The sequence below is a fragment of the Tachyglossus aculeatus genome, chromosome X4 (assembly GCF_015852505.1).
Source record: "Tachyglossus aculeatus isolate mTacAcu1 chromosome X4, mTacAcu1.pri, whole genome shotgun sequence".
Taxonomy (NCBI): domain Eukaryota; kingdom Metazoa; phylum Chordata; class Mammalia; order Monotremata; family Tachyglossidae; genus Tachyglossus; species Tachyglossus aculeatus.
The window spans coordinates 45,174,887-45,188,518 of record NC_052098.1 but is presented as its reverse complement, the minus strand read 5'-3'; the positions used below and the strand labels follow the sequence as shown (position 1 = coordinate 45,188,518).

Genomic DNA, 13,632 nt, shown 5'->3' with positions numbered 1-13,632 from the left:
GTGTCATCCCTTCTTGATTCCATGAAATTGAGGATCTCTTTGTTTAAGAGTAAGAGAGACAGAGTTTGGTGTTTCCATCTCTCCTTATGCTCAACCAACTTATCGACTGCCGGAAGGAAGTTTGTACAGAGGGAGTCTCAGATGGCTCAGCAGCAGCTGCGAAGCAGCTGATGAAGATGGCTGAGAAGCAGCGTAGCTCAGTGGAAAGAGCCAGGGCTTGGGAGTCAGAGGTCATGGGTTCTAATCCCGGCTCTGCCACTTGTCTGCTGTGTGACTCTGGTCAAGTCACTTAACTTCTCTGTGCCTCAGTTACCTCATCTGTAAAATGGGGATTAAGACTGTGAGCCCCACATGGGACAGCCTGATTACCTTGTATCCCCCCAGCGCTTAGAACAGTACTTGGCACATAGTAAGTGCTTAACAAATACCATCACTATGGTGAGGGCTGCCCAACAGCCTCGGCCTATCTACACCCTAACCATCACCACGGATCTTCACAGATGTGCACTAAATTGACCAAAATTCTTGTTTTAAAGAAGGTCAGAGGTAACAAAGTGAAGGTTGGGACTCAATGAAATGAGCTAACATATGGTTCCACTTTAAAATCAGTCCTCCTTGTTTTAATAAAAACGAGAAAGTGCCCAGATGTGGATAAACTATATGTTTTTGGCTCTTCCGTGATTCATGCAAAACAAAAACATAATGTTTGGCCCAACTTGGCCCCCAAAGCAGGCCCCCTGGGACATGGAGATGGATGTGAAGCAGGAGTAAACCCATCCCTGCCTTATTAATATGTAAAGAAGAGATGAAACCCCATCTGTGCAATGATGCCACTTTAGTGGCCATACCTGTTAAAACCAAGTCACTCTATTAAACTATCCAGCCTCCCCTGAATGCTGGATGATGAGCAAGCCCATAAAAACAAAATGCAGAGAATGGAGGGAGCAAACCCGTGATTCTATTTTTAATTACCAAGGCCTTGTGCCAAAATCCTACCTCTGGCCTTGAGTAGAGGGAGAAAATGCATCTGTTTTTGTGGCTCCTGAAAACAAATCTACCTAGCAGCACACATCTATTTAGGCCTTTGGGAATTGGATGGAAGTGTTAGGGTAGAAGTGTATGCGGGTGTACCAGGGGTGGGGAGGCGAGGAAAAGGAGGGAGGAGGAGGAGTGTCACCAACAGAGAAATAAAACACAGGACAGAGATAGATAGAACAGTCTGGTTTTATTACTTTTACGTAATAAAAGGGCTTTTTTTTCCTTTCCGTTTTCTTTTTTCTTTTTTTCCTTTTTTTTTTTTTACAACATACATTAAGTTGTGAATCAGATGTTAGGGTACGTGGAGATGAAGGAAAGTTGGTGACATCACAATATTTTACAACTTTACAACAAAGATGAGTCTGAGTTTGTTGCATCTACCAGTGTATAGCAAGGGTGAAAAGCGAAGGCACACTTAGGTTTATGGACCCTCCCCCCACACCCAGTGGGAAAAAAAGCACAAGAAAAAACAGCACAGAGGACCCACTGGGCACCAAACGGGCATTTTGCTATTGACCCAGTAGCTGACGTGACAGACCATACAAGGTGGAGCCTCTTTCGACAGCAGTTGCAGTAATCAATAGCGCCAAGGACGGGACAGAATAGTGGCTAAAGAGCAGCAAACGGGTACTGCCCATTTAGAACTCTCAGGAGCCAAGCTCTGGGAGAAGGTTGCTGGGTGAGATGGAGATTTTCTCATGACTTCCCTAACACCTATCATTTGAAAAGCGGGGGGGGGGGGGGGGGGAAACAACACGTCGCTTGCCTCGGGAAGAGCTTTGGATTCACGGGGTGTGAATCATCCGTTCGTTAAAAAAAGAAAACAAAACGAAAAAAACAACGAAAGAAAAAGGAAGTGGAAAAAAAGTGGAGCTGGAATGGAGGTCCATGCACGCACCCTTGTTACACACATCAGTTTAAACCATTCAGATTTTCTAATTTCCACCTATGCCTGCCACCACTCAACTTCACTCTGGTCAGCCTTTCCCAAAACAAAACAAAAACTCTGCAGAACAAACTAGGTATAAAAAACCCGACAAAGACCCCCCCCCCCCAAAATGTACTGTTCAGCAGATTCAAAACAAAACAACCCCCAACAATAATCCTCACTTTCTACAGTATGTTGACACAGCTTTATAATAGATTATCATGTGTGCATGAACAAATGAAAACTGATAAAAGAACACTCACACACCCCCTCCCCCCCAAAAAAAAAGAAAAAAAAGAAAACAAAAAAAAAAGGAGAGAGGAAAAACAAAATCAAAATTCATTGCCCCTCGTTGATACAGAATCGTGATTGGCGGTGGACTCGTAGTTGTCCAATCACAGCAGGGACCAGCCTGCCCGAATCCATTTCCATGTCCTTCCAGGGTGTCCACTTACATGTGTACACTGGGGTTCATGGCAGGGGGTTCCTTTCAGAACCTGCCAGATGCACACCCTGCGTTTTATCCGGGGCGTCCTCGGACACGTCGGTCTCTTCTCCGGAGCTAACGAGAGTTATCGCTGTCTTAAAACAATCCCGAAACCCAGAGAGGAGAGGTATGTTGAAGCCCCATGACCCTGGGTCCCCGTGAGGCCAGAGTCTCCTGCCAGGGGAAGAGGGCCGAGAGCTGAGTTGGCACAACTAGAAAGATCACTTGAGTTGAAGGGGGTGGTACTGCCCTGCTACCTTGGGACTGGTTAGGATAACCACTATTAGGATAACCACTACATTCCTCCTGGAACTGCTCCACTCCCATTTGCCAGAGAGTTCGGGGGAGGGAAGGTAAATAAATATTTGCATTTATTCCAAAAGGGGAAAAAGATTTTACATACTACAGCTCACAAGTACACACAACTGAGGGTGTAAGGCACAAATTTACACGTGGAAGAAAACAGGCTATTCACAGATGTATTCCCACGAAAAACCCGTGTGATAAGACCATTAATTTATGCATGGTAACAGCCAGCATATTAATTAGTTCACACCGTTTGTGGATTTTGTTTGCCGTCTCACATGCAAGGTGAAATGAGATGGCACATCACAAGCTGGTGCCTTCACAGAAAGTATTAACTACTGACAAAGCCATGTTGACAGCAATGGGGCACGGATGTGCAGCTTTAAAAGTTTCTGTTGCATTTACTTAAGAAGTTAGAATCTGGGGGGGGTGGGGGATTTGGTTTGTTTTGTCACCTGTCAGAGGTCAGAGACCCAGCCAGCAAATTAACTGATGGATTTAAATAAATATTCCCCTCTTTGAATTTGTTTTTTTAAGCAAGATTAGACAGTCTTAACATAAAGTTTCAGAATTCCAGCTCCAACTTATTTAACTCAGTGAATTTATTGGAAAAATAAGAGAGAACTTAATTACTCCAGTTAATGGCCTTCCCGTAAAATAATGTAACTGTCAATGGGTTTTTCTGAAGAGCTGTTCATAGGATGATATGCAGGAGTCATTTCCTTAGGGGAAAAAAAGATGAACAATAAATAATAAAGAGTTACTTGCGTTAACGGTCACGTTATTCATTAAAAGAGAAGAGTAGCAGAAATCTATGACATGGTTTTGCCCAACGTGGCATGTATCTGCTAAACCAAGAGGCAGTAACACTGATGGCCTTTTCACAGTATCTGCACATAGTAAACTTCTGCCATTGTTAAAGTCTGAGTTAGAGTTATCAATGAATTCTTTTTTTTTGTCCTTTTTTTAAAAATGATTCATTTTTTATTCGCTTGTGTTTCGTAGGTAGGAAGGCTCGCCAAGTCTGGCAACCCCTCCCCCCCCCCACCCCGCCGCCATGCAGTCATGGGCAAGATGTTGCGGTCGCTGTCCACCCCTGTGTATTTGTATGTAGGGGGTGTAAGTGTGTGTGTGTGTGTGTGTGTGTGTGTGTGTGTGTGTGTGTGCATGTGGGTGTGGGGTGCTCTGTGTGGGGACACGTGATGATGTGAACGTGTGTGCTTTTGGCTCATGTCTGTGATGTCAACTGAAGTCTTTTGGGAGTCAGAGCGGTCGAAGAGCAGAGGGGTGGTGGTGGTGGTGGTGGTAGTGGAGGGGTGAGTCCTGTGGCTTGCAAACCTTCCCCGAGCCACGGGGCCCAATTTCGACAGTATTCCACTTTCTCCCAGAGAGAAGGACCAAGCATCCTCAGCTCCCCAATGGCCTTCTTGGTTGGTTGGAACGCGGGAGGCGGTTTAGAACGGCGGCTGAGCGGGGCCAGCGTGCGGGTCCCTTCCCCTCCCACGGGGATTATGTGCACGCATCATTGGGCTTCAGGGATGTGGAAAGGGGGGCAAACGTAGGTTTGGGAGGTACGTCGGGCTTTAGCGAGGGCGTGCGCTTCAGCCCCGGCCGTGTCAGGGAGTTGTACGCGGTGAGGCTGGCCTGCCTTGAGACAGTCACTGCCTGGGCTGCCGGCTGGGCGCCGTGCACCTGTATAGAGTCCACCCTCTGTGGGGCCGGGGGTGGGTTGTCTCCCCGGCCAAAGCTCTGGTTTCTGGAGAGGTGGGAAGAGTTGGAGGAATTAGTATTGTTTCTTTTCAGAGTAGCCCCCTGGTGGCTTCGCGTGAGAGAGTTCGTGGGGTAGCTCCTCTTGTAGTCCATGCTGTAGGCGGAGGAGTGCATTTCCAGTCGCTTGCCCAGGCCGTTCTGAGACAGGGAGGATCCAGGGGGCCCCAGGGAAGCCTCCCTCTGGGGGACCTTCGGGGGCAGACCGTCCAGGTTCTCCACCAGGTTCACCCCGTGGTTGGGGCTCTTGCCGCTGCCGAGGTGCTCCTTGATGGTCTTGTACTCAAGGGTGGCCGCTTGGTCTTCCAAGGCCATCTGGGCCATGTCGCTCACCTTGGGCTGGTCCACGTACTCGTGCTGGTAGCCCTGTTGGGTGATGGGCAGGACCACCACGCTGGGGATGTGGCTGGGTGAAGCCCGGAGGGGCAGGTCGGTGGGAATCACAGGGGAAGCCATGGGGGGCATGTCCTTCGTGCAGGCGTTGATGAGGTTCTGGTTCCTCTCCCACTCCCGGCTGCCCCGGTTGGGTTTCCGCTTCTGCTGGAGCGTCGGGGTGGACTCGGGGGTGGGCAGGGCCGCCAGGTCCAGGTGGTGCTGGTCAGCTTTGATGAGCATCTTGGCTGTATTGCTCGGGGTCGCCAGCTTGCCGTTGTGCATGAGCGGGGTGAGGATGGCCTCGGGCTTAGGCTCCTTCGACTGAGGGTCCCCAAAGAGGCCGCTGAGCTTGGTCACGCTACTCATGGATCCGCGGCGGGAGTGGGTCAGGTCCTTCTCCTTCCTCTGCCCGACAGCCCCGTCCCGGCGCCGGTGGTCGCAGATGCAGTACACAATGATGCCCGAGAAGACGGCCCCCATGACAAAAGCAAGAATGACCGCTATGGCCAGCAGGGTGACAGGAACAAGCTGGTCATGCCCTTTGAGATAACTTTCCCGAATCACTCCTGCAACAGACATTACACATGGCATTAAGCAATGGGAAGATGTGACGGGCGCCCTCGCCTCCACCCCCACCCCCCGCACACTTCTTTTTCAGCCTTCAGCCCACTATTAATAGCCATGATCATCAACAATAGCACTTCTAGGCCTCATCTCATCTTCAAGGCAAAGCTTTGAAAACATTAACTAATTAATTCGCACAACAATCCCGTTCGGCATGTAAATAGCTTTTGTTCGATACTTCTTTTCCTTCAACAAAGGGTGTTTCACTAGCCACCTCGGATTGACGTTCTCAAAATTGCTTTTCATTAGTGGGATTAGCATATTTTAATCCTTAAATTTTCATCTTTCCCTCTCCCTTTGCTTCTTTGTTCCCTTTGCTTTCTCAGAGGCTGTACCTCGAAGTAGAGGAAACAGGCATTTTTTTAAACAAGCAAATCCCCTATCATTTCCAGCTTCCTGCCCAATTCTTTTGGGTCGGTCTTCAGGGACAACTGAAAACCTGAGGTGGTGGGTGGCGGGGGCGGGGTTGGGGGGTGTCACCCGTTGAAGCCTCAACAGGAGGGAAACATTGTTGTGTTCATAATAGGAGGAGAGTCTCCAGCCGAGCCGAATTGAAAGAAAACTGATAAACCTCACAGATTTCAGGTGTCACCAGATAAACTCCCTAGATTTAAGGTGTCACCAGAAAACCCCCCCATAGATTTCAGGTATCACTGCTGGTTTCGGGTTTTTCGGCATCTACTCCCACTTCAGATAGGTCAACAGGATGAATCCTTGACTGCCCATGTAATGGTGGGAGCATTCTGTGGCCTTGCCATGAGCTTTGGAGATGCATCAGGTCTCAGTATTGCTTGTGTAGCCTGCTGTCACCGTGGGTTTCGTCGACAGAATTAATCTCTTCAATTTAACAAAAATGATGTGATTCCACCAAGCAGTAATCTTACACTACATTAACCAAGATGCTGCATTTCCAGAGAAAGTTACTTCGCCCATTCCTTCTTAATCAGGCTCCAAGCGGGCAGATTCTAATCAAATGCAAATTCGGGGGCTTTTTTTTTTTTATATTAAGGGAGGAAAAAGAGACACAACTCTCAGATCATCATTAGTGCTTGAGGCATTTACAAAAAAACATAAATAAACAATTGCAAATTCCCCAATTCACACATCTGGAAAGAGAAAGAGAGTGAAATTGCATGCATTAAAGGCCTTGCCAGCGTTGAGGAGATGTAAACAGTGTTCCTATTGTGGAGGAAAGAGCAAGAAAGAAAATGTTCTTTAAAGGATCTCATGAAGCGAAATAGCCACCTACATTACACTTAAGCTGATGGGCTACTAATGCCTCAAGAGAGACCTGGGAGAGCAAGTCATTTCAGAAAAGGAAACTCAGCTATTCCACAATTTTCTGTTAACGGAAATTTTAACGAGTTTTAATTACTGAGGAGATGAGAATAAAGTTTCTGGGCTTTATGTCTAAGAGCTCATCTGCTGTTGAGCTCCTTAAGTCTCTCGCCTCCCTCCCCCTATCCTACCCAGCAGCCCGGCAGTGACATCAAAGTTGGTTGCTGTGGAAATGACTCTGCAGTGACAAAGGATTATGTCTTCAGGTGGGGAATAAATTGCAGGAGCTGATGATCTCTTGAGAAACAGAGATCCCGTGTTTAGGCAAACATCCTTGGAAATGAAAGATAAAGCCAAGACAAAACACCCAGAGAGCAATATTATAAGACAGGTATAAAGAATAATTTCCAATTTCTCCAGAAAGCTTCACAGGCTTGTAAGGGTGGAACTCGATATGTCATGGAAATCTATCTCTATCTCACTCTCTTTGTGTTGTGGGGGATTTCTAAAGTGTGAGGCAACTGACACTCAAATGTGTTTTGATACCATGATGACATGGGCAGAGCTAATGTGCTTTTAGGCCTCAGTTGGAATCTCCCCGCTGAATACTGAGATAGCCAAAACTGATATTTTTTTTAACATTTAGAGTCCTCCAATTTGGCTCAGAAGCAGGCTCAGGCAGGTTCAAAAAGGCAAACGCCTCTAGGGAGGACAGTGCTGGCACTATCTTCTGGACTTCTCTGGAGGCTAATGCAGGGGCGGACATCACTCATGACAAACCTGCACACTCTTTCTCTCCAAGACTGAAAGCTCACTGTGGGCACGGAATGTGTTTGTTCATTGTTATACTGTACTCTCCCAAGCGCTGAGTACAGTGCAGTGCAAGCAGTAAGCGCTCAGTCAGTATGATTGAATGAATGAATAAGGGGTGGCCCCTCCTTGCTCTCCTTTTCGTCCAAAACTTTTCCAAGACTGCCCCCGACCCCTCTTCTTCCCAGCACTAGTATGGATAACATGGCATGAGGCGAGATGCAGTACTTGGCTTCCCCATTCTAAACCTACAGCTTCATAATAATAATAATTATGGTATCAACTTTGGCCTTTGTTAAGTCCTTACTAGGTATCAAGGACTGTGCTAAGCACTGGGGTGGATACATGAAAAACAGATCAGACGCAATCCCGGTCCCATATGGGGATCACAGAATATGGGAAAGGGAGAAAAGCATTCATTTCCCACCTTTAAGATGCGGGAACTGAGGCACAAAGGAGTTACGTGACTTGATCGAAGTCACACAGCAGGCAAGCTCAGAGATATTTGGGGCCTTTCTTCCCCCTCCCCATCCCCCCCCTTACCTCCTTTCCCTCCCCACAGCACCTGTATATATGTTTGTACATATTTATTACTCTATTTATTTTACTTGTACATATTTACCATTCTATTTATTTTATTTGGTTTATATGTTTTGTTGTCTGTCTCCCCCTTCTAGACTGTGAGCCCGCTGTTGGGTAGGGACCGTCTCTATATGTTGCAAACTTGTACTTCCCAAGCGCTTAGTACAGTGCTCTGCACACAGTAAGTGCTCAGTAAATACGATTGAATGAATGAATGAATGAGGCTGGATCTCCTGACTCCGAGTCCTATGTTCGTTCCACTGGGCTATGATGATGACGGTACTTGTTAAGCGCTTATTATGTGCGTTCTGCGTCCTTAAGCTTAGTTACGCCCAATCTGCTGTAACCAACCCTTTCTGCCCAAGGGTAGTCAGGACCTATTAACGTAGGGAGAACCATGGACAATGAAGTTCCGGAATACTGATTTCCCCTTACGTCCAGGCCCTCCATTTGCTTCCTAGTTTTCCATCCCCAGAGGGAAAGATTCAAAGGGGCCAGCTCTGACCAAGTTCTAAGGCAGCAGGGCATGAGGACCCAATGTAACTAATGGTTCCCATGTAAGGCCCCCTCTGCCATTTCAGCAGGCTACTGGTCCTATGATCAGTGGACTCTGAATACCTTATCTGAAATCTCTGATCGACAAGTTCAGCCTTTTAGGAACTACATCTCTTTGTGCTGATGCAGAATAGTGACTTTGCAAGCAGATATCTTTGCTGTAAATTGAACGGGCAGACATGCAACTGGCATGATCTCTTTGGAAAATTTAGGAAACCTGCCAGCAAAGCTTGACATAGATTAGAGCGAGGGCTAAAAATTGAGTATGAGACAAGGAGAGGTGAGTGGTTCTCACTTTAGAACCTTAAAATTATCACCCAAAAGTAGGCTTGCTAGTTATGTTGTGAATTTGAGCTTCATTACTTTTGGAAACCTGTTACTGTGAGCTCTTGAATTTGCCTTCTGAAATGAGAAGGTCATTTATATGGACTTTGCTAAACTAAAGCTGTTTTGTGGCCTGTAGAGGCCTGTAGACTGGAGAAAATGTACCCAGAGAGTAACTATGAATCAGAAACGACTCGACGGCATTTGATAATAATAACAGAGGCCTGTAGAGGCCTTCCCTGACTAAGCCCTCATTTCCTCTTCTCCCGCTCCCTTCTGCAACACCCTTGCACTTGGATTTGCTCCCTTTATTCACCCCTCCCTCGACCCTAAGGCACTTTTGTACATATCCATAATGGATTTATTTATACTGTCTGCCTCCCCCTCTAGACTGTAAGCTCGGTGTGGGCAAGGAATGTTTCTACCAGCAATGTTATAGTGTACTCTCCCAAGCACTTAGTATAGTGCTCTGAACACAGCAAGCACTCAATAAATCTGATTTATTGTTTGATTGGCAAGGGGAGCTAAGATATATGGTTGGTTGGGTGATCTACCCAGAAAGTTTGGTTAACAGTAAATACTCCGGTTAACAGAACATGATTAAAGTAAAAGAAAGCAATGAGCAAAAGTTCTCAACTCAACACTGATCCGAAGCCTAGTTGTTGGATGGGAGTTATTTCGCATTTTGGGTTCCCATTGGAAGTGGTGATGAGTTTCCCAAAATAACCAAGTGATGGAAGAAGACTACAGTACTTTTCCCAGAGGAAACCGGAGTATCCATCTACAAGAAACCAGGGGCATGTGATACCAAAACCTAGAAAGCATGGGCCTACTCATAAGGACTTGGGTACTGAAAGACTGTAACCACCTCTGTTATATTGTACTTTCCCAAGGGCTTAGTACAGTGCCCTGCACACAGTAAGCACTCAATAAATACAATTGATTGATTGATTACTACTATCCCCCTCTAGCATTTATGCACATATATTTATAGTCTATTTTTCCAGCGCTCAGTACAGTGCCTGGCACATACTAAGCACTTAAATACTATAATTATTGTTATTTTCCCCCAGTTTATAAGTTATTTTCGCATCTGTTTCCCCTGCTAGATTGAGAGTTCCATGAGGGTGGGGATCATGTCTACTAATTCTATCGTACTGCACTGTCCCAAGTACTTAGGATGGTGCTTTACACATAGTAGGTGCTCAATAAGTTGGATTGATTGATTCATTGGTTAGATCCCATGACTAATAGACTTGTCAGGTCTTCTACATGTTGTTTCCCTCTTGAGTCTTGTTTTTTCCTGTTGTGAAAGGAGGGCAGAATTTCAGGATGCACATTAAAATCAAAAGCAATGTAATGAATGCTAACGACTCTCTGGATTGGAGGGTGGGCAGTTATAAACCTACAGAGACTGTAAGGTCGTTGTAGGCAGGGAACGTTCTTCGAAGACCTTAGTACAGTGCTCTGTACATAGTAAGCGCTCCATAGAGACCAATGATGATCAATGATGTAGGTGGGCGTGGGGAGTTGATGTTTGCCATCCTGCCTTATTGGGTGTTTGGCTGCTCTTTCCTGTTTCCCCTCTCAAGTTTGGACCGTCGAGGAGCTGGACTGGGACTGCGGTGAGGGGGTAATAATAATAATAATGGTATTTGCTAAGCACTTATGTGCCAGGCACTGTACTAAGCACTGGAGTGGATATAGGCAAATTGGGAGGCACAGAGTCCCTGTCCCGTGTGGGGTTCACAGTCTCAATCCCCATTTTACGGATGAGGTAACTGAGGCCCAGAGAAGAAGTGACTTGCTCAAGGTCAGCCAGCAGACAAGTGGCAGAACCGGGACCCATGACCTTCTGTCTCCCATGATGGTGCGCTATCCACTGCAACATGCTCGGAGACTGCCCAGGTAGCATCAACAAGCGGTGGCTCAATGCACGCTGTGACACCTCCCTGCCCCATCTCAGAAAGGCATGTGGGTGACAGCACATGTGGAGTGTCTCTTCTGCAACCACTGACTATGGTCAGGGAGAGGAATGGGAATTTCCCTGCTGTCACTCCAGGGGAAGGTGCTGTGGAGCCCCACGGAGCAGCAAGCGGAGAGCTGGGTTTCCTGTGAATAGCACTGAATCAGGGAATCAGGGAATCAGCACTGAACCAGGGAATAATAGATTCCGAAGCAGAATAGTTACTTCATCAAGCTTAAAAGGACCCAGACTTTTAGAATATTTACAATTCATACTATTTGCATAATAGTTTTTAAAAGACCTACTGAACAAAGTAGGCCAGCTTGGGAAACACTGTAAATGCTGCTTTTGAAAGCATGCAAATTCATTCTTTCTTTAATTGCATACTGGATTGGAAAAAAGAGAAGCTTTACTACATCCTCTCATCTTTGGACAAATTAAACATCATCACGTGTTCTTAGTATTTACCTAAAGACAGTGTGATGATCCATTTCTAAAAGGTTTCTGGAATAACTCTGATGAATTTATGTAGCCATACAATGGGTTATTTGCAAAGCAAAGGAATATTAGGCCGGGGTTATTCCAAAATGGATGTGGTTCAGTAGATCCTGAAGTAGGAGTCAAAGGGCTGCCCCAAGATTGGATGTGAAACTGAACTTCTCAAAACCTTTCAACAAGTGATGTAGCTGGCTGTGTTCCCACCCAACTGTCATTCTACCACAGGGTAACGCTCTCACTGAGGCTGATTAGAGGGAGAAATTAGATCGCCTACTCGGCTGTGCTAATGCCCTGGAATGCCTCCCTGTTGGGTTGTGCCAACCTTCCTAGCCTAAAGTGGGATTTATTATTGAGGTCAATACTTTGCTGGTCCAGATACTGGCTACCTCTCATCACCAGAGTAGGAAATAATGATTCCCTCTATTGTCATAGCTTGAGAACTTGAAGCACATGGATATCAATCAATCAATGGCAATTACTGAGCACAGAACACTGTACTAAGTGTCTACCATACAGTAGTCATGATCTCTGCCCACAAGGAGGGCAGACCACACCAGACCACCACTCTACTCACCTTCAAAACATTATTAAGGTCACACCTCCTCCAAGTGGCCTTCCCCGATTAAGTCCTCTTTTCCCCGGATCACTCTCCTTTCTGCATCGCCTATGATAATACTAATAATTGTGACATTTGGTATGTGCTTACCATATGCCAGGTGCTGTTCTAAGCGCCGGAGTGGATATAAGCAAATCGGGTTGGACACAGTGCCTGCCCCACATCGGGCTCACAATCTTAATCCCCATTTTACAGCTGAGGTAACTGGCACAGAGATGTAAATGACTTGCCCAAGGTCACACAGCAGACTAGTGGCAGAGCCGGGATTAAATAAATCAGGTCCTTCTTGACTCCCAAACCCGTGTTCAATCCACTAGGCCAAGCTGCCTATGCCCTTGGGCATCTGATATTCACCCCACCCTCAATCTCACAGCATTTATGTACATATCTCTAAATAGTATATCAAAAATGTACTTATATTAATGTCTGCCTCCCCCTCTAGACTGTAATCTCATTGTGGGCAGAGAACATGTCTGTCAACTCTGTTGTACTGTCCCAGATGCTTGGTATAGTGTTGTGCACATAGTAAGCTCTCAAGGAATATCATTGATGATCATGATGATGAAGGAGATTACTAGCTTTCTAGCTTACTTCTAATGTAAAAGACTAGCAAAGATTCCAGCAATAAAATGTAATGAGCTGCTTGTTAGAGGCTCTGCCAGAGACTTGCGTCTGCTGGGAAGACATAACGGGGCAGTAGTTGGGGGAACGGATGGGCCAGGAATGGGATGAGTGCCCACTGGATTCCTCTATCTACCCTAGAAAACTCAGGCTCTTCCTACAGGAAGAGCTCAGGAAAAAAAAACAAACAACAATGACTCTTCACTGATTGGGAAGAGAAACGGTGGGAGAGGGTTGAAGTGAATTTGCTTGCAACTCTGATTCAAGAGTTTGATTCTCTGATTTTCTCAACATACAAATGGGGAAAAAAGAAGTTTTAGCACCTTCCCATCTAAAGGGTTTCTGAGTGGCTTGAGTGCACTTTGAATGCACTTTGAATTCTGCATCTGCAGACCCCACCCTTCCCTTTCCTTCAGTCTGTAGAGATGGCTACGGGATGTTGGTTGACCTGCCCAAATGACACCAATTAAGCAAGACCCCAAGTAGAAAACTCCACCTTTTCGAAGTGAAAGACCCTGGCAGGATATCTTCTAACGGCATAATCAGCATTAAAAAATATCTTATCAGTTCACTTGCTTCCTTGTGTCCAAGTTGGAAAGCTATGATGGATGTGGCTGCCTCCAGAGTGAAGTGATTAATAGACACCCGTGGAGAGCCAACTCAAGGAATATAGATTCAACGAAACTATTTGTGTGTCCTTTTAAAACTATGCCAGGACTTCAAAGATGGAGTGGGGGGAAATCATACTCCAGCTACCATGAGCCTGCTTGTAGCCACGTGGAGATAAAGCTGGCACAGCATCAAGAAAAGCCCTAGATAGAGTAAGATGCCCTAAAAATAGACTGATGACTCCCCTT

The 13,632-nt window shown here is 46.1% G+C and overlaps 1 protein-coding gene across 7 annotated transcripts in view; it reads right to left on the bottom strand.

The window, feature by feature from the left end:
- Positions 1 to 1,303: 1,303 nt before the first annotated feature.
- SEMA6A (semaphorin 6A) overlaps positions 1,304 to 13,632 on the bottom strand; it is a 131,673-nt gene continuing 119,344 nt past the window's right edge. For all 7 annotated transcript variants that reach the window (XM_038770073.1, XM_038770075.1, XM_038770078.1 and 4 more), the window contains one exon: positions 1,304 to 5,467. In XM_038770073.1, the coding sequence (XP_038626001.1) occupies positions 4,269 to 5,467 (1,199 nt within the window). In that variant the 3' untranslated portion in view covers positions 1,304 to 4,268. The remainder of the gene's footprint in view (positions 5,468 to 13,632) is intronic.